This window comes from Opisthorchis viverrini (genome assembly GCF_000715545.1).
Source record: "Opisthorchis viverrini unplaced genomic scaffold opera_v5_300, whole genome shotgun sequence".
In the NCBI taxonomy this organism is placed as follows: Eukaryota; Metazoa; Platyhelminthes; class Trematoda; order Opisthorchiida; family Opisthorchiidae; genus Opisthorchis; species Opisthorchis viverrini.
Window position 1 is genome coordinate 31,080 of NW_008751961.1, and position 21,625 is coordinate 52,704.

Here is a 21,625-nt window from a genome sequence, read left to right on the forward strand (position 1 = left end):
CGACGATCGGTCCAACGGACTCCTACAGCCTCATTTTCGATTGGAATTTGACAACAATAAATATCAAATGGTGCTTTGCAAGCCAGGGGCAACAAAAAGATAACTCCTCTTGAGAAATGGCTTCTCATGAACGTAAACTAGAATCATTCACTTGCCTCAGTGACAGCATCCTTCGGTTGGTAAACAAAATTGAGTACTTTCTATACTAAATCGGCTGCGTCGTACAACCATACTTTGAGACTGCCTCAGATGGGGAGCAAAATAATTTCCTTAAAAACAATAAGGACGTGCTTGGCTTCATTCACCTTGGACTTCTTTCATTTCAGACCGGCTGGTCCTACGGAATTACTGCGGAAGTTTCTGCAGAACAAATGTGGGTTTTCTTCTACCCTTTGTATTGTCATGCTTTCGTTCAGGCCCAGATCCTATCGGCATGATGCTTATGAGGATCGGTACGTTACGCTTTTTTTGTTGAATTATCAATGGGATTCTTACCGACAGCATGCCTACTCGGCACCACCATTACCCTGTGGATACATACGTTTCCTATGATGAACCAGATACAGTGCAGTCTCAGCAACAGTTTCATCAACATCAGCACAAACCTAAAAAGCATCACAGATCTCATAAGGACTATGACCTGGATCATGACCTTGTAAGACACTCGGAGCGAAAACGCAAACATGGTGATGAATGGTTTCCTGAGGACTTGATAGACGATCACAAAAAGTGAGCGCTTCCCTCGGTTATATGTAACCCTTTTTTACAGGAAGAAAAAGCACAAAAAACACTCGAGAAGTCGTAGTAGGGAAGGGAGAAGCAGGCATGAAAAGCGCCGCAGCTCTCCCAAATGTACAGATATTGAAGCTTTCAAATTCCGGTCCAGCTTACTCTCTGAGCTGTCCAAAAAACCCAACTTCACTGAAAAGATTCTTCGAGCCTCCAAGTCTTCCGAGCCAGTAGAAGCGCAGCCGGTTGAGGGCACGGTATGTCCTCTTACCGAGGTCCCGCTTCCCCCGACCTCCGATCAGAAACAAACAGAGGCGACACCTTGCCCTGATGTTGGCATTCCTTTAGATGAAATAGCCCTGCCACCCGAACCGGTGAGCGCAGGCGAGCCACCGGCGTCAGCTGACGTGCAAGCGTCACCTGATCAGCCGACTCCTAGTCCCAGGACCATTCTAGAGGATTCTTTTGTGATGGAGGCCCCAGAGCGTTCTGCTGTTTCCTCTGACACTGTTCCCGTTGCACCTGATTTAAAGCAACAGCCAGTCGCACACCATCATGAGAAGTAAATCCGTTTCATTCGATAACATCTTTCTTTTTTATTAGCGATTCCACTGACTTTACAAGAAAGCCTTCTATTGCCGACTTGCCCCTACCTCCTGGTTTCGAAACGTCCAAGTTCGAGTCATTCAGTCACAGTACTTTTTCCAAAGCCGTAAACCACCATTCCTCCGCACCGAAGCGTCCTGGCCATGGAGGGATCACGCATTTGCCGAAGTTAGTTTTATGTAGTTTGCGTTGTTTGTTTACTCTCCCTATGATTTAAAACTTGTTCATGAGTAGTCCATATCCCTCGTAAATTCTATCCGAGCCTGATGAAAGCCTATCTTTCCCAGACAGCTAACACTTCTCCAAACAAGAACCTGCGCATCATATTGATGGAACAACCTCTCCTGATATCAGCAGTGCGTCAACACTGTTTTAGAGACGCGCAATCAGGCCTCGAAAAGGAGTAGCAATGGGGGACATGAATTGGATTTCGAACCATGTGAAGGCAAATTGTTGAATGGGAGTTCCGTTGAATCGTTGCCGGAAGTAATGCTTGTCATCCAACTTGTCCACATATGATCTGGAGGCACGCCACAGGTGCATACAAAATGAAGTCTTAAAAGCCACATCCGGCGTAGAGCTGAGTTGTTACACTTCAGCCTGCTAACCTTTGGGAAATAACGTCTCTTCCGTCATCGTGGCTATCGTATTTGACTTCACAGGATCACCACCAGCCAGGAGATCATAACCGCAAGTCTTAAATGGCTTTTGCCGGTTCATTTATTGCTAACCCACTTCTGTACGACTAGTCGATCGATTCCTGGTGAGGTCACTCCTTATCAAAGCTTATCTAGCCGAAGGCTCAATCGCTCGAAATCCGCCCCAACAGCCAATATTCAGGTTTTGTGCTTGACTACCAGGCGCCAGTGCCATGCAGTATAAGATGACGGTAAGAATGAAGATTCGGCTAGCCCACCATAGAGTATATGTGGGCCGAATTTAAGCACTGAAGTTTTCGGTTTCGTGCTACTTTGGAAGGACGTGGAATGTCCTGTTAAGGTCATATGATAGAGGGTTTGTCAGTCGTATCATCAGTGCATGCTAGACACATTCAGTCTACAAACATCATCAACCCAGTGCAGTTCGGATCCCAGAAAGCTACACCAACACGCGTTGAATGGCGTCATGGTATACGCGATTTTTTGTGAACCTCTGTGCCCCAGAGTGCCTGTCAGATAGTTTGGTTGTCTCCGTCGGTGTGCTTTCCTACTGCTGAGACCTATTAATGGTAGTTCAGTCATTCGTCATCATCGTAGTCGACAGCACAACATTACTCTTCAACTCTGATTCTTTGCTGCCGTACCACAGCAATTTATTTGCAAGTCTTATTATAAAAAAAGAATAAAAGTGGATAGAGAGGGTACTTGATGCTAACCTGAAGCAATCATTCCGAGGTGCCCACATCTACAGACATTCATTTATACACTCTGGTAAAAACTGATGATAACACTGCTGACATCGATTACCAGCAATCTACCGCAGAGTCTCCAATCATGAACAGGAGAGATCAGACGGACCCCATCCTGAAGGTTGAGTCTCACCGACAGTACTCAGACTTCATAATCCTTCCCAAACCTGTCTGTCAGGTCTCTGTCTGCGCAACTCTGTATTGGGCACGGAAAAAGCACTTTTCAAAAAATGATGATTAGGCCTGCTCAATACATCACATAGCCATCGCTGGTGCTAGATACATTCTTCGATTGCACAATCGTTTTTCAGTTTCCTCGGTGCCAGTTCGCTGACACCAGCCTACACGAGCTATGGTTCGGAGTCAACGGTTGTCGAAGACCTGAAGACGTATCAATTCCGTTTTGCTCAGGGACGATGTCGCACAGCCATACAAGAAAACAGCCCGCACTAAAGCCTGATGCGCGCGTCCCTTGAGATTCAGGGATTTATCTCTGACTCCAATAAGCAGACATGAGTAGAGCCTTATAGATTCGTACACTGGACTCATCCGTCACACTTTAATCACTCCTAGTTGACTATATGTGGCGTTTTGTTGAATCTTATGGGTAGTAAAATTATTGTGAAGTACTGTCGAAGTTCCAAATCTGGGTTTTTAAGAGTCCGTTGATTTGACGATGCATGTCACTGATCTCCTGGACATTTGGAACAACTATCCAGAACAGCTTATCTTTCATCTACGGCTGGATGATCAGTACAGTAACCAACTTGCACTTGGACAATACATGGGATCACTCAGACAGTTTATGTCATTAGGTGTGATGCTCTTTAACTTTTCGTGCGACTTTTCCGAAAGAAGTCTCATCACAGCCGTACTAACCGCGCACTTTTCGTACAGTAGTTTCAGCTGCCGCAGTTTCGTTCACTGGTGATGTAGGGAGGTGGGGTAGATAGTTACGCATTGGAGGCGGTAGTCGATATAAGTGATACGTAAAACAGTGATGTCCATATATTTTTCACTAGGAAGATCGGGATGGGAGCCATGCGCTGGAGGCAGTCGCTCGAATAAGCGAGCGCCACTGAGCGCGCGACTGGACCATCACCGACAATATCCGTATTGATGTGGCCCCTCTCGCGGTCCCCATCCAGGGAGACGACAATGATCGGGGCAGCTGAATTTGCTGGTAATGGCTTTCATACTTCACTGCCAAGTCATCGTTTGGCCTCTCCTGGCTCGTTTCCACTTTTCACATGTTTTATGCAAAAAGCCTCTTCTAGGAAGTCGACGAGCTGTCATACCGAGCGCGTGACCAAGCCAATGCAGACCATGGAGTGTGATCAGTTCATTTATTGAGGGCGAGTTGTCACTTTCGAAAACCATTCGACGTACTTCAACATTACTGATCTGGCGTTCCCACCAGACTCGAGCAATGCTCCGAAGACATCGATGGTCAAACACTGAAAATCCTGTGACGTCCTCAGCACGCAACGGTCAGGTTTCTGATCCATATAGTAGTATAGAGCGCACTGCAGCACTGTGAACCCAATCCTTGGTGGATAAGCTGATGCCACGCCTACGCCACAGGTGATGCAGATTCATGAAAACTTCTCTGGCAATCTCAATCTGGATGGGAATATCGGAGAAAGTGTGACCGATGCATCCTATGCATCCTCTTTCAGGACGGAACCGAGCTTGGCTCTCACGTGTGCAATCAATCTTCAAAGGATAAAATCAGGGAGTATCTATGATGCCACGGTGGTTTTCGCACAGCGTCGACGTACCTACGGCCGGACTGGTCTTTCGCGGGGCTTATCAAGTAGGCGAAGTCCCCGAATTATTGTTAAGCTTGTGTTATACTACCGAAATTGCACGAAATTCGACTTATACATTCATCTGTACTAATTTAGTTCTCACCGGAGACTCGCCTGGAACCCAGCTGAATCTCGCGTTTATGGTGTTCTTCACTGAGCTTGCTGAACCAACACGAACTGTCGAAAAGCTTTAAGCAACCTTACGAGTAGTGTACTACATGTATATAATGTTTTGCAGTATCTCAAATATCGTGCCAACTGAAACATGAGGCGGTCGGATGTAGCGAAATCCAGTTGAATAAGGCCACCGTAAAGGAAAGATTCAGTTGGGTTCCTGGTGAGTCTCCCATCAAAACGAAACTAGTGGGTAGATGAGTGTATAAGCCGGTGTTACATTGTTTATCGTTAAAAGGTAGCGGGGTTTATAAGGCACTGTGGTCAGATAATTGGCAATCAAATGACCCAACAACGTTTGCTTGTGTGGATGGAAGGGGTTGGGGAAGGACTTCGGTGGACAAAGAACGGTGCAGGCAAATGATGCTTCTCGGTTGCCCAGGCTGAGAAAGGGGGTTTGGTTCAGATACCCCACATTGAGCCTTTGGTTCAAAAGTCTGACCCACAAGGTAGTGGGAGGATGTAAGGTTTTGCTCGAGGACCCTGCCTGTAGCCTGACTCGAGAGGCAGCGGTTAGTAGGGTTTTCTTTTTGGACCCTGCGCAGCAGACAACTCAGTAGTCTAACTTGCTAGACCCGCTACAGCTGGTTGACCTAACCCAATAGCGCAGGAAGTAAGGCATTACCGCCTCACTTGTGATGCGGCTGCGACAGTAGGTGTAAGATAACAGCACTAGGCTGATTAGTTATAAAGATAAATCGACCGTACTGAATAATAAGCCGGCGATCGCAGTCAATAGTTGGGCGATCGGAGTGTGCGGTTTTTTTTCTGGCCGACCTTTTCTGACCCGTCCTCTATCGGGGGAAGACAGTATCGCTGCTTGCATGAATAGTAACAAATAATAATTATGGCTCAGCTATAGCACCGTTTCGGTGCCTAGCTGCCATACCACTCGAAGAACGCATCAGGACCGGGATACTACCAGATTGCCCAAACCCAGACAGGAACGGTCAAATGCAGTGGTCAGGTCCGAACCACGGATCTTCTGGATAGTAAGCTTGAGCCTTAACTGCTAGGAAACCTGGAGCTCAGTTCAACTCTCGAGCTTCCATGAATATGGACATACTGGTCGCCTGGGGGAGACACCTTACTATCTTCACACTCCTGTCACAGAGGACAGTACAACTTTACCCCAAACCGCCTCGTAGCACGATTACTCGCAGTATGGGGTCTGGTTGTTCTTGGTCTAACTGCTCCCCTTTGAACATGGGACAAAGTTCCAGCCAGTGTAGCTTGCGGGATCATTGCAGCACTGAAGTCCGACCAGCACATCAAGATGGCAGCTGTCCTAATAATAATAATAATAATAATAATAATAATAATTCAACTGCAACACCCTTTCGTCGCAAGGCTGCCATGCCATCCGAAGGAAGCACGAGGGCTGGGGTATTGCCAGGACACCCAGGCCTAGATAGGGGAAGTTGGGATGCAGAGGTTGGGTTCGAACAACGGACCTTCCGTTAAGTAAATTCGCGCCCAAACCACTGAGCCATCTCGCTGCTTGTTGCAATTACTATATACTCGTATTGTACCTTTATATGTGCACTTCAGCTCATCCACGCTCGTTCTTAGACAAATAACACGTTGTTTATCCTCGATAACTTGGTCTCTCTTCTAACTCGTTCTCGGACACGTCCTAAACGTCTCAACAGTTTTAGATAGGATAGCTGAAGTACTTTGGTGTGTCCACGTTTTTTCTTCGTTTACGGTGACATTCTGCTGGAGAGGAATAAGTTAACTCAAAAAATACCCCTAGATCACTGTTGCCTGTGGAGCACGGTCAGCAGCAGCGTCAGTCAGTTTCTGTCCCATCGCTTGATTTACAGACCGCCTGCGGTTCAACGTTGGCTTCAAGTGTTGAGAGCCAAGCTTTCAATTGCACACCGATGGGACGCTATTCTGAACAAGGCAGTTGGAGCAGGGAGAGCCTGTGCAGTCTAGAGTCTGGTTTGCAGAGGACGTGGCCGAACCACTGTATTCTGTTCCTGGGTGAACTCGAAAAGGCGAAGAGTATCATAACAGTGCTTTCGATATCGTCACTGAGTACTGTCATTCCCAAGTACTTCGATTATTCGCTTTAATCAACAGTGGTCAAATACTTCGAGCCTGCGAAAATTGACATTTTGGATCGGTTGCGTCCCATTAACGTATAATGATAGAGGTTGGACGGTCACGGTATGCATACGGACTTTAGTTTTTGAATGCAGCTCGCTTGTGAATGTTTCCACGAAGTGGTGTAAAGCTGCCTGATCTCCCTGACGTGTCAACGCGAAAGCCTATTTCTCGCCGTCGTTCACCATTCTGGAGGATAGTAAAGTCAGTATGTTTGACGGTACTATGGGCTCCTTATTGAAATTAGGTGGGCTAAACTGGATGCCAGTCATCGTCCTCGACAGTAGGATATCAGTGTTCGCTGCCGTATTACCCTGATTTTTTTGAAAGCCTTATTGTGAAGAAAAGAATCAAGGTGGAAAGGGAAGAGACTCAGTGCTAGTTTACTATAGTTATTCCGAAGTACCTACACCTCCAGACACTCACTCAAGCAATTCAGGTAGAAACTGATAACAAGAACGCGACTGATGTTGGTTAGCAGCTATATCTTGCAGCGTCTCTAACCGGGCGCAATGGGGATCTCGCAGTCCCATCCTGGAAGACGAGCATCACCGACAGCACCCAAACCCTTCGTAATTTCTTTCACGCCCCTACGCCAGGTCAAGGGTTGGTCGCCACTCTGAATTAGGCACAGAAAACAGCACTGTTCGACATTCACAATACATGGCCCAACCAACACAGTTTCTGGTGCTGGACACATTCTTTAATGGAAGTGTGTTTCACAATCAAAAAATCGCTTTCTAATTACTTCATTACGGTTTCTCCGACATCAACCCACACGAGCTGTGATTCCGAGACAACGATCGTCGAACACCCGAAGACGTCTCAGTTTCGCTACTCAAACAGGCCAAGTCTCACAACCATACAACAAAAGAGCCCGCGCTGTAGCATGATACACGCGTCCCTTGAGATTCAGGGCACTACCGCTTCGATGCCATAGGTGTTTCAAATTAGAAAAGTCGTTCAGCTGTAGCACCCTTTCGGTGCTTAACTGCCATACCACCAGAAGGAAGCATGAGGGCTGGGATACTGTCAGGTCGCCCATGCCTAAACAGGGGAAGTCGAGAGGCAGATGTTGGGTTCGAACCACAAACATTCGCACTCTAACCACTGAGCCTTCTCGCCTCAAATGAGCAAACGAGACTCGAGCCTTGCAAATCCGTGCATTGATCTCATCTGTCACACTACACTCCCAGCTAACCTAACATCCAAGGTGTGTAAAACGCTCCTCTTTTTGGATTGTAAGTGGTGTGTTCAGTGACTGTATGTCCATGAGCATGACCTTGCACTTTGTGGGTGCAAAGTGCATACCAAAGGACGGTACGACTTCGATCAGTTCATCCTTCTGTTCAAAGACGATAACGATATCGTCTGCATATCCCAGATCGACAAGGTTTTCGTCAGGTGCTATTTGAACACCGGGGTTTCGAAGACCTTCCACCAGATCAGACAAGCACTGGAATTCCCTGGGAGCACTTCGACGGCACAGGTATTAGCGGCTGATGGTGAAGCTTCCATAATTATTTCAATGACGGAGTTGAACGGGAAATGTGAAAGACGAGAGATTTGCCTAACACCACTTGATGAAGTGAACTCAGGTGACGGTTTCCTGTAGACCTTCACACGTCCGCGGGAGCTGACGTACAGCGCCTTAAGGACGGTCAAGAATATGTGGGGGACACTTGCTCCACAGACACTGCAGTGGTCCTTGTCGGTGTTCTGAGCTTTCCGCAAAACAGCGCCACAAGTGAAAGCTTTCAGGCTTGTGACATAAGACGGGTGATAATCACCTAATCGACAGAACACAGCTTCACTTAAGACAAAACTTTCAGCATTAAATTACATGTTTTTTTGGAGTCGGGAGTCACTTTCACGACAGATCGGAGGGTCTCTGGGAGAATCCCTTAATTGAGAATGCTTTCTTCAGCCTCTTTACTTCACTCTTATCAGGGTTGTACGTCAGTGAAGCACTAGTGTTGAACACTGATGTTGTCTTCAATGATGATGATCATGATTAGCGTTTTTCACTAGAAAGCCTAATCGCCTAGCGATGAAATGAGGGTTTAGATGTTATTAATTGCGCAACTATGGTTGTCTACATCTTATTCGGATTTCCAAAACCTACTTTGTGAATACTTCCCAGTCATATGATCGACCTGTCCATTCAAGATCCCATCAATCGCATATTACAGGTTCGTTTGACTTTCCAAATTAGTAGCGAACGTAGAACTTTACGTTCGCGTAATTGGTAGACCTAGGCTCGGGTACATGTGTTTGTGGTTTTTATTGGTTCACTCGGTCATCCTTTTCATTTCGGCAATAGAACAAGACGTTTCTGAATGTCTTGCAATGTTAATATCCCACGTGACAATCGGGACGTAGCTATGTAACCGATACTGAGTGGGAGGTACTTACCCACCACTCATATCAAAGTACAGAACCAGTTTATCCTGAATTCAGCGCTTCCATACATGATACAACTAGTTATACTTGGCTGAATGAAAAAAGAACGGATGACGCGCGGTTTTCTACGGTGCCGATGTCTATCAAATGTTCTACTCGCTTATTCGTCTCATTTTTTCGCACTCTGTCCCAGAATCTGTGAACTCCGGTCCAAATCGCGCAACAACAAGACATGGGGCGAACGTTCTGTCAATGCCTTTGAATCGCTCGTTCAAGTTGGTGAGGGTACTTACGGGCATGTTTACAAAGCTCGGGATAAACTCACAGGTTTGCCCTGTTTACAACTCCCATCTCCAAACACCCATTCTTTATTCAGGCGAATTCAAAGCATTGAAAAAGGTCCGTTTGGAAAATGAACGTGAAGGGTTTCCCATCACGGCCGTACGCGAAATCAAAATTTTACGCCAGTTGCGACACCCGAACATTGTCAATCTTTGTGAGATTGTCACAGACAAAGACAATCCGATCGATTTCAAGAAAGATCGAGGTATGTATGTTCTCGTAGTCGTTCAGTCGTGCCCTCGTTTTCAGGCGCTTTCTATCTGGTATTTGATTACATGGATCACGATTTGTACGGAATTTTGGAGTCCGGTTTTGTCACTTTCACGGAACAGCACATTGCATCGTTGATGAAACAGCTATTGGACGGACTAAACTATTGTCACGACAAACATTTTTTGCACCGAGATATCAAATGTTCCAATATATTGATCAATAACCGGTAGGTTATTCCTTTCTCTCTCTTTCTCACACACCAATCAATCTTGCCATGTTTAGTGGCCAGTTGAAATTGGCGGACTTTGGTTTGGCTCGTCTGTACGTCGCCGGTGATAAGGAAAGGCCTTATACGAATAAAGTGATCACCTTGTGGTATCGACCACCAGAATTACTGTTAGGTGAAGAGCGCTACGGTCCTGCCGTGGATATTTGGTCCTGTGGGTAAGTTGGCCGTTTATTCTACTGTCTCCTATCCGTCTAGTTGTATTCTTGGAGAGATGTTCACTCGTCGACCTATGTTTCAAGCTGCGGAAGAGATGGAGCAGATGGAAGTTATTTCACGGGTATGTGGCTATCCAGACCCCGCAATTTGGCCAAATGTGGAAAAACTACCGTTCTATGCTACATTCAAACCGAAACGAATGTATCGTCGTCGTGTACGAGAGGAATATAAAGTGTAGGTTCCACAGGTCTCCCAGTGTATGTTCTTTTTTAGCATCCCACCAATGGCACTCGACCTGTTGGATTACATGCTTCAACTGGACCCGCGCCGACGATGTAGTGCGCGGCAAGCGTTGGATTCTCCGTGGCTCAAAAAGATCGATCCTCTGCGTATCGCTCCTCCAAAGTTAGTCTTTTTTTCTTTCCCTTTGAAATGAATTGCTGTCTTTCAGGTTGCCTGTAGACCAGGATTGTCACGAAATGTGGAGTAAAAAGCGTCGCCGCATGTTGCGACAAGAGATGGAACTGAAAGCACAGAAAACAGGATCAGATGGTAATATGACCAAGCCTGGTAGGTTCATCTATTCCATTTATCACGTTCTCATCTCAGCCGTTGCGTCAGCGTCAGCAAATATGACTGCTGCACATCTTAGTAAAGAACACCAACATTCCATAACTCGGCAGTCGAATGGTCCTGCCGTCAAAGATGCGTATTCCGGTTCCATAAGTCACACGACTGGTAGCACGGCCGCCAGGCAGATGGCGAAATCGATTCAACCTGTTGATCCTACCTCTGTGGCTAAACGCAATCCCTCCACTTCGGGTCACCTGAATCACTTCCCCGACAATGCTGGTCCTATGCAGACAGACGACAATGACCTTGAGATACAGCTTCGTACTCTTTTGGCTGACCTAGCGGACTCTGGCGTTGAACACGTGAAGGAATCCATTGTAGACGCATTGAAGAATAATCCGGTAATTTTGGAAGGAATGCAACATATTCTGGGTCCTATCGATCCATCTGAGAATGCATCAAAAGTGCTGACGTATATTTTCTCCCTACTGTCTGAACTGACCAACGCCAACTCCGCGACGATAGCCACCACCGCCAGCTCCGTAACCACCGATGCAAGCATTCAAACAGGTACTGCATCACAGACCGTCCTCGACTTGAACTCTGACGTCAGTGATCGAAACCGCAGCTCTTTCACCAGCACGCAGTCTCAGTACACATGGTATCAACCTAGGCAATGATCAATCGGGTTGATCGGTCACGTGCATGCGCATGTGCCTCCCACACACGCCCACTGTAAGTGTACAGAATACAGCACATACGCCCACGTGACCTAGAGTTTCCATCCCACTCTGTCCACCCACACACACACACACCATTATTTCGGTTATATGATTGTGCATTGTGTGCTGTCATGTGTCGTCTTGTAAATAATGAGCAGAATATGTGATAGAGTTTGTTAAACTTTTTAACGGATAACCGAAATGCATACCGCTTGGCCTCGTACACGTTCTCTTTTGTTTTATTTGAACCTAGACTGCCCTAGATCGTTGACGAGGTTGCCATTCAGAACAAGTCTCTTTTGTGATTGATCGAGCGCTAAATGTAACTATCGAATCCGCATACGTATCCAACTTCCGTTTTTTGCTTTCCAGCACGATACGCAGATTTATTAGTCGGCTGAATATCGGTTTCGCATTTTAAAGTGTTCTTATCGCCTTTGCTCTCGCTGCAGTGAAATCCGCTCAATAGAGGACATCCACGATGAGAACCCATGTGTCTCAAGTTGCGGATTCTCTTCCGCTGCCCCTTATACAGCAGTTTGTACTCAGTGCGAGCATGTTTTACATAATGGGAGCTTGCGATATTTCACTTGTCAAGGCATGCACTTACTGGAAGGTCTGGGGTTCGAACCTACCCCCGGCATTATGACTGCTCCTGTCCATGCTTGGACAACCGAACAGCCCCGTGTTTCCTTCAGTTAGCGTGGCACTAAAAGGGAATTACGGCTGAACGATGGTTTCCTTCGGCACTAAAAGGGAATTACGGCTGAACGATTATTTTTTCGATACAAGAGAGATTTCCCCCGTCCCTAAGTTATTTGCATTGCGAAAGTAAACGTGACCTCAAGAGGAGCATGGCCTTTTTTGCCCTGGTCGAAATGTGTTAACTTTTTCTCTGTTGAAAGGAAACGAGGTTTGGTGCTAGAAAACGCGTACTCAACTATTTTAATTATCATACCATCAGCACCGTGGAACCTTGGGTTGCATCAGTAAAACCCAGATGGGCATCACGGAAAACAAGGGGCCGGAATAGAATAAACAAGAAGGTGACGGTGAGTCGGCGCTAGAGGCAACAACGGTGTCTCAGGCCAACTGCACTTGGCGGTTTCCACTCATTCGTCGACCAGTTATCCCACCGACTGTAGACGCTACCCAAGACATCCTCAACCGTCGTTAGCTTAGGCGTTAGCCCAAAACGTCATTTGCACTTCTCGTTCCATTGTGGTTAAGCTCCACATATCTATTCACATCGGTCGGCGCTGTGTAGAAATATTTTCTAACTGCATGGCCAAATACTCATGGCGTTCATGAGAGATGCGATGATTCTACATGGTTCCGAGGATGGATGATTTTTTGAGGTGAGTATTTAGTTGTGTATAGCGCCGCCACCATTTCCCGATTTTCCCAGCACAGTATTAAGATCAATCGGTCCACGGTCCATGTCCCGTTTACCCGGTTCTCCGTTCGGAGCTACTAATGAGTAGTATAGAATTAAGCAAACTGGCATTGTATGCCCGAAAGTCACTCCGCGCCCACACCCTCTTGTGTACTCAGTTCAGTGTTCCCGAACGAACGAACTGCTTGCGTTACCATCCGACAGCCCGGAGTAGTCTCTTGACATGGTGTTCACGATTCACGTTGGCTTCCCGCCTGAGAAGCAAGCTCTCCAAAGTGCCTAAGACAGTTATAACCTCATGCAATATGAGGTTAGTAGAGGTAAGCAATCATTTTCAGATCGAGGTTTTGTCCCAGTCCTGTCTACCTGATGAGGCCGAAAAAACGAGACGGGAAGTAGACGATGCAATAATTTTCATCACAGTATCATATTGAGGCGAACGTAAAATCGATCAGTGAAGTACTGGTAGGTCACAAAGTGGATTACAAATATCTGGAAAAGATAGTGGGCATATGTTACTCTCCACAAGGAGCGCATTTCCCAACTATGTTGTTGGTCATTTATCAACTTCATAATGCATTACTCTAAGCTACCGTAAATGATAAAGATGGGAAAACTGATAGCTTCTTGGGCCTCCGTCTGAGAGAACCTTTCCTCTCCGCTGGTAAAACAACAATCATTGAGGGACAGATGCATCTGCATTCCAGTTCATCTGGTGGCCCGTGACGAAGAAAGTCATTGTACTGGTTCGGCCGCAAATCATCCTTTTATGAAAGTAGCAACCTGCGCCCACATACAGGATATCGTGCAAAAACTCCTCTGAGTCAAGCCTTTATTATTTGAAACTACAGGCGTTTATTGTCGTTTGGCAGCAAATATCCACATCTTAGAAACAGTGAATCCGAGGCGGTTTCCGAGAATGTTCATTCTCCCTCGGTAAACCGGTTGGACTCGCCTCACAGGTTACACTGATTAGGTCATATTTCACATGCCAGAGGCCGTCTGCCTCGTAGAGCAGGTCTTGTGTCCGAGGGAGATGATCAGGCCCTGACTTGACAACGAAGGATGAAGGCTCTTATCAGTCGCGTAGGTAATTGCCTTCTCCCTGGATCGGGACTGCGGGACGAGACAAACGAATGGTTAGTGTCGCTGACATATGACTGTATCACGCAGCCGATGGTATTCTCGCATCAAATCCATCGACTTCACTGTGTGACTTTTATTTCTCACCTTGCTGGACAGACAGATCCATTTATCATCAATGCAACAACTGGGTGATCGCCTCCGACGCGTGGCTCTCGTTTTCCTCTTCTTGTCCTCTGTGAACCAGACTGTAGCAGATGAAGCCGTTGAGTTTAGGCGAAGGTTTTTTGAGTTGAGAAACTGAACTTGGAAATACGTTCCCCCTAGGGATGATTTCAGCATTGCAGGTGGATGCACAAACTGATGTGAAGAAAAATACCGTAGAGTTTTACCATTCAAATAGATGTTGCCACCTTACGGAACGGTTCAGCTACTTATCTGAAGGTCATCGGTAGGAAAATCACTGCGTCTATCGAGAAATGCTTTGTGGACGATTCCAAATGAGGATGCAACATCTATGCACTGCTTCACAGCTTTCCAGCATACATCAGCCTGAGTGACGGGACGAAATCGCATATGGAAGATCCCGATTCGCCTCAGATCGATACCAACGTATGTAGGGCGTCTGAGGACCGCGTTTCCGTCATCTGTACCCTGGTTTCAACCAATATTCCCCTGGCATACTTTGCGTAATATTTGTACATACTGTTCCCTTATTTCCCAGTCAAAATGTAAGTATTTAACCACGTGAAATAAGTGTTTCTTCATTCTCATCCCATCATTTATACCGCTGAAAATCTCAAGTATGGAAGGTTCAATCTTTCAGTATCGTTAAAACACCCTGGGATGTTGAACCCCTCTATACAGTCACTGCCAGCTCCTCCCTCGAAAGATAATAGGCTCATATCTTTGAGCCTATCACTTTAAAAAATCTCTTGGAATTGGACGAATTATTTGGTGAATCAGCTCTGAATATGCTTCAGCATTCCGAATTTTTATTCCACATTAAGGTCCCAGGTTTGAACACGATCCTTAAGTCAAACGCGCTGGTACCTAAAACAATAATAAAGCAGCCGCGCACTTCTTCCGCTGCGCCGCGCCCATCCGCATAAGAAAGACGCTGTCCGTGATATGGACATGAAACTCTCCACCGCAACGAAACATCTTCCTATAGGGTACGTTTGAGTCTGACTTACACCCATCGTAAGGCTACAAACATTCCCCTGTAACCAGTAAGTGTGCTTTTAAACCTGTCCGGGAGAGGGTGCAATATTCACATATATGCATAAGGCTTTGTTGCTGTTTGGAATACATATAAGGTAAGAATTGATCCACCATGCTGCAGTGTCGTTATAGTGGACAAAACGCTTAACTTCCATCTACGCAAGTCTATCTTCTGTTCGGTTGTGACTACAGAACTCACCTTCTAAACTAGTGGGAGACAACGTTCACCCATAAAACAACAGGAACAAAAGTTATTCGTAAGTGTACGGATATGAAAGAATGGTTGTTGGAAATCCGCAGAAGCGTCGCTCGTACGCTGGGATGTATAGAAAGGGGCGATGGCCAGAAACGTACGACCTCACAGGTACCCGTCAAAGCACAAAAATGCCACGATGGTAGACTGTACCAGGAGGATTTATAGGTCTCGGCTACCTAAAGCTGGTCCATTCCTATTAATTGACCTGACACTGCAAAAGTAAACAAGGAACGGCAACACCCGTTCAGAAGCGGGTTTAAGTATGTGCCACATTCGGGCGAAAGTGAAAGAAAAAATAATTTTCATCCATTTTTTATGTAAAAGAGCGGGTTATTGCCTAAGAAATTGAGGTATATTAGCTCTTGGGCGTCCGGCAACGGCATATCTGTTTAGGCAACTCGTACATCGCGTGGGTTCTAGGTCTGTTAGAGCTCTAGTTGTAAGATAATTAGGTTGACTGTCAGGTGAAAAGCACTAACAAATGTCTTCTTTTAACAGAATGATCTGAAAACAATACTTAGGTGCACTTGATGAAAATAGATACAATGCGAAAAGTGGAATAAGCCAGAGCGTGACTTATCTCTTGAGGACAAATGTTGAAATTTCCTGGGTGAAGCTCCGAACGCATTGCAGCATAGCTGCTGCACGTGTTCTGTAGTTAACCGTGGAGGTTTGTGGAGTTCGGTTGGCTCCCTGGCCAGTGCGTGTGTGTGTCTGTTGGGCCGAGTCATATGAGTATTTATTGTGTCCAGTGTGAAGAGAGGGGTGTTCCTTAATGTTTGATGCTCTCATTAACATGAATACAACTTGACCTGCTGTAGTTGAAGTTCGCCAGCCTGGCATGTGACGCAGGTGGTAACCGCGTGAACAAAAGTGGATGGGAAGTGTACATGTCGGCTAAGGTTGTCAGTGGGCCAGGGATGTCACGTGGTTTGAGTGTTTGTGGCGCGTGATCTGGGGAGTGACCGCCGCAGGTCCAGCTAGCAGTAGTTGCCTGTTTGTATGCAAACCAGGGACTAGCGAGTCCTCCAAGAATCTGGCAACTAGAAAGATAAAAAGGCGCTGAAGGAAACCAAGTTCGAAGGACCAAATGCATTTTTGTACACAAATCAGGTTACTCTGTCCAATCCAGTTATCCCAGTACAAAGGCTGAATAAAAAGTTCTGATATCTCAGAGTCTGGGTCGTTTTCGGGTACCCTTGGGAGCGCTCCGCCAGCGCATTGGCTTCTGGATGTTGCGCGACCGTGGCTGGCTCATTTTATTGAGAGCTGAATAAGGTCGGAAAGTGCAGTTGTTGATCCTGGATTGCAGTAGCGGGGTATCATTGCAGCCCAACTTTCAAGGACTGCGTTATTCATGGTCTTTTGAGGAACAGCCAGGTAGTGGGAAGGCGTTGAGCTATCACGCTAGATCATCGGTATATTACGTAGTGTTCTATTTGCACGTGTCCGACCATATCGAAGTACGCATGTTGAAACTGCAGTGTATTGAATCCTAAAAAACCTGTAGTTTTTATGGGCAAGTGTACTTGAATTCGCCGACCCAAAAGATAAGTCTTGACCCACAGTCGGATTTTGGTATTGCACCGGTCAAATAAAGAGTTCACTCATTAGACTAACGGATTCAAGAAAAGGTTATGTAGGCAACCAGAGAATAGGCGGAGAACGACTGTGGACATCACAGGTATGTATGCCTTCGTTGGGGTGCCACTGATAGTAACTTCATCTGATAAATGTAAACCCCGAAATTGGTCTTGTCCATTGTTGTCTACGAAATTTAAATGGATTTGTCTGAAAATGCACATAGGTTAGCCGTCGCAAAATACGATTCACAATCGTATCAATCTCCTGAACAGTGTATCCAAATTTCTGAGGAACCATTCGGCAAGATGAAATGGGCTACCGACAACTCCAAGAAGACACACAGAGAACACAGGTGGGGGTTCATAAACAACAGGATTGCAGTGGCTTAGGAACCTTGGTATACAGAATGTGACAGATCAGCCTACACATAAAAAAACGAAGCGGATCCGACCGTCCCAACTTTTGTTTCACAGGTAATCCATTAAAGCGAAAATTCTTTCATTGGAAAGAATTATGATGACAGGCAACTCTATTGCCAGGCCTCTCCCATAAGGATTACCAGAATGCTCTTACGGACTTATCAATTACGGCGTGTGCCAAGAGAGATTTCGCTGTACCAATGAAAGTCTGACTTAACAGCTAGAAATGAAGTTCGCCGTGGGTGGACTCATTTGGAGGCGAAGAGATCAACTATACCCGACAACTACGGTCGAAAATGTTGAATTTACCGTCAACAGTTCGTGGCTGATTGTTTGAGACGTCAACCGAAAATCTAAGCAGCATATAAGACTCATCTCCTCTGCCCAGACCGGGTTACCTCTTCGGACAGTAAACAACATTAGACATGTACTGGTGTGCTGCATGAAGACTTGTGGTGTTTGGTCGTCCATAATGTATCCGACAGTACGGGAGCAACAGCCCAATCTTTTGACATTCTAAGACGCCGATGGTATTGGCCCGTTTGTCGAAGTGGTACCTGTATTGTTTCCTGTAGCACTGAGTTGCGCGCAAAACCTCAAAACTCAGATCATTACAACGGAGGTTCATGAACGAATGCGCTACCGCGAATACAGTAAGAAAATAATAAATCTGTACTAATCTCTTATCAAGGATTACACTAGCTTCTACACACCGGTTTAGGAACTGCTAACCGCTGACGGGATCCCAAAGTCCACGCCGACTAGATACAGGGTGGTTATAAGACAGCGAAAACCAAGTGTTGATGATGGCAAGGTTAGAGTGTGGTTCATGTTCAGGTCAAAATCAAGATATGGGATGTGGGCAGAAAACCGAAAAAGTAAAATGGGGACGGTGTACACAATAAGACAAGAAAAGGGAATCAATACTTTGTATCCGTATTCCAGGGCACTGCAACCAACTGTGCATGATTGCAATTTTTTTGCCTTTTCTATTTCCACGACAATTTCTATGGATGGAAAACAGAAACAAAGCTCATGAGCCAAAGCCCAGTAAGCAAGGTTGTACATCACCAATACTTACATATAAATCAATCAGACTGACAGACACCGTATACTACATTTGGTGGGTCCAACCAATTTTATTTATTTTGGCGCGCCACCTGAACCTGTGAGCGGCTTTGGCCGCTCACCAGAAGCACACCTAAATTATTTTCACGGAAACTGTAGGGTTTTCGAAGTTGTGACTTCTACGGGGAGTTGGCCTAATCTATTTGCACCTTTCAGTGATATTTTGCTCGTGGCATTTTGTCAGGGCGCGCCCAGACAGAAGAAAAAGTACATGTACAGAGAGTGACGCATCCCCAAGGTCACCATCGGTTCGACACGTCCGGAAAGTAGGTGAGTTGGCGGCTCTCACCAAACGGCTTAGCAACACACGACCAGCGTAGTGGGCCTGAGAATGTTCACGACCGGAACACCACCATTGGCTGTACGGAGCGAACAAGTGAACGACCATATGCGGCCTATTATTTTCTGTATATATTTACGCAGACGCTCTGTATGTTTTGTCCTGGCAATACAGCCGTGTCCGCAGTTCTCTGTCTTCTCCCTATCGCGTAGTCTGGCAGGCTCAGTGCAGTCGTAACCCAATAGCTCGGCCACCGCACAATACAACACATTTATTAGGCGTGCAAAATTTCAAGGTCTTGGTCATCACCTCTTCGCATTTAGTTACCGGTTTAGGAGAGATAGAACGCGAAACCGCAGTTTAATACATTTTGGCATTTCCGGGAAGGAAAATAATATCTACAGGATGTCACATGTGAATGACATCCAGGAAAACAGGTTATTTACATTTATTTGCTTTATGCTCTCCAGACTCAACAAATAGGATGATTTCGTTCAGCGAACGTCGTATCAATAGATTATCTTATGGAGCTCATCATCCATTGAGTACAACACTGTCATACAATGGCGTGGATCGTGCAGTAGAAATACTCGGGTCATCTCCGTGGATGATTCTCCTTACATTTCGCTAGGCGACAAGAACAAATCGACCCGGAAAACTTGGGCGAATGCCTGAATCCTGTGTATCATTCCGTGATTCCCAGATATGAACAAACAGCCTGTGGACAATACGGCGTCAGGTAACCGTAAGCAAATTACCAACACAATGCTATCATTTCTATTGTGAATATGGCTCACCATAGGTTAAATACGTCATAAGGAAGTCATCACAACAGCGGTGGCTGTTGTCACTCCCCGCGAAAGCTTATTGTAACTGCTGTGCCCGCGTCAATGTGCAACCCTGTTGATGGGGCCTCACCTATGCACAGCAACCTAATCTAATTTTCAGCGACCATCTCTCGTTCTCAGTAATGTACGCGATATCACTTGTAATAATAGTGGGTTTATTTCCCGACAATTACGTATAAAAACATGAGGTGAGTATCTATGCGGGCTGGTAAAAGTAAAGTCTCATGACGGCGTGTAATACCCAATAACGTACTGGGCCGTTAGGCTGATGCCGATATGCAGCACTGATTATTTGGCTCAATTGTGCTGTCCTAATCTAACGGCCGAAGACGCCCATCATACCCATAACTGTCATGCAATTACTTACGTCTGCTACGTGTGTAACGGTGATACTACTGATCGGGAGGCACGTGAGTAGTATGTGTTGTTCGTAGAATTTCGCTTTGCGTCGATTGAAAAAGGGAATTCTGTTGCGGAATTCGCGGGGCCACTTTGTAACATTTGCTTGGATTTGACCGACGAATGACTGGAGTTAATGAATCTCCAGGAAGACTCGTTCGGGAGAAGATCTGTGTCCAGGTTTTGTAACTAAGATGCAGATTAGAGTTTTGCTTTCCTGTTCAATTGTCTGTAACCCGTCAGTTGGCATTTCCGAATGAATAACTCCGCAGTGGAGGCCTTCTTCCTTTCATTTGGTGCCGTGACCAGGATAAGAATGAAGATCTCGTGGCCGCAACCCTTTAAGGATGGGGATGTTCGGACCTTCCTGGAGGACCTTGAGGAGGTTGCGGGGGCTGCCGGGCTGGAGGCCGACCGGGGTAAGTTGGCAGCGCTGAAGACCGTCCTCAAGGGCCGGGGAAGGCGGCCCTGGATGCGGCCAGAAGAGGCCCTCAGAAGATGGACTGGGCCGCCGCGAAGGAAGTTCTTGCAGCGGTACGGTAATTTTAGCCTGAGTGCTTGGGAAATTTGAATCTCAAGGTCAGGTGTTGTAAAAACTTTTTCGGGACCCTAGCCCTACCGTAGCGTTTTAGTTACCCTAGTAGAGCATTTCGCTACCTATTTTAGATATCTCGTTTTTGACCGCACCTAACCACCCCTCAAACTCTTCCTAGCTTGATTAGGCCACACTGAGCATATATGCTCATATATGCTTATAAGCTTGCTAGCATAATCCCACTGAGGCTTACTATTACCTGATTTGAAGCAAACAATGCCACCAATCCCATCTTCCTCTAAGCGCTTGCTAGACCCTGATTCCCCATCATCCGTCTCCCCATTGCTTCCAAAGAAGCGCCTTGCAGGCAAAAGGCATAGCCCTAAACCTCATCATCCTCAAAGGCGAGTCGATAGATTGTCCCAGCTAAATTCTGCCTGCTCAGTTGTACTAACTGACATTTCCCTTCCTGCCGTACCCGGTAGCTGCCTTTCATCCTCTTCACCAAATGAATCTCAGCTCCACACCGGCCTGGCAAATCTCAGTGCTCGTGTGCATAAGGTGGAGAATGAACTGTTATCCTATCGTATCATGCAACCAATTGCCTGCCTTCTAACTCCTGATGCAATATGCGATCCATCAGATCTTGCAAAAGCGTCAGTCTTTATTGACATGCTCGCCTCGGAAATTACTCGGCGTATGGAAAGCCGTAAACATGTCTTACTATATAATGCCCCCGACCGCATCCCGATAGAGCGCACAAAAGCCGCCATCTTGACAGCATGTAACATGCATGACACAGTCTGTACAGTCCGGCGGTTGCGAAAGTCGAAACCCTCCTTGCGATGCCCAATACTAGTGCAATTTAGAGAAGAAGACGATGCAAGGCGGCTGTTAACATCTCAGGCCCTTCTGTCCTCGACCCAGACATTTCA

General features: G+C 46.2%; 1 protein-coding gene across 1 annotated transcript; it reads left to right on the forward strand.

Annotated features, from left to right (window-relative positions):
• Window positions 1–414: 414 nt before the first annotated feature.
• Window positions 415–11,496, forward strand: T265_09760 (hypothetical protein; the record flags this gene model as incomplete). Its single annotated transcript, XM_009175931.1, has 12 exons — window positions 415–452; window positions 502–729; window positions 770–1,291; window positions 1,333–1,503; window positions 9,437–9,570; window positions 9,620–9,790; window positions 9,835–10,024; window positions 10,081–10,242; window positions 10,283–10,477; window positions 10,517–10,648; window positions 10,695–10,813; window positions 10,853–11,496. 11 exons carry the CDS (start codon window positions 503–505, stop codon window positions 11,494–11,496), a joined length of 2,667 nt encoding a protein of 888 aa, XP_009174195.1.
• Between the last annotated feature and the right edge of the window lie 10,129 nt (window positions 11,497–21,625).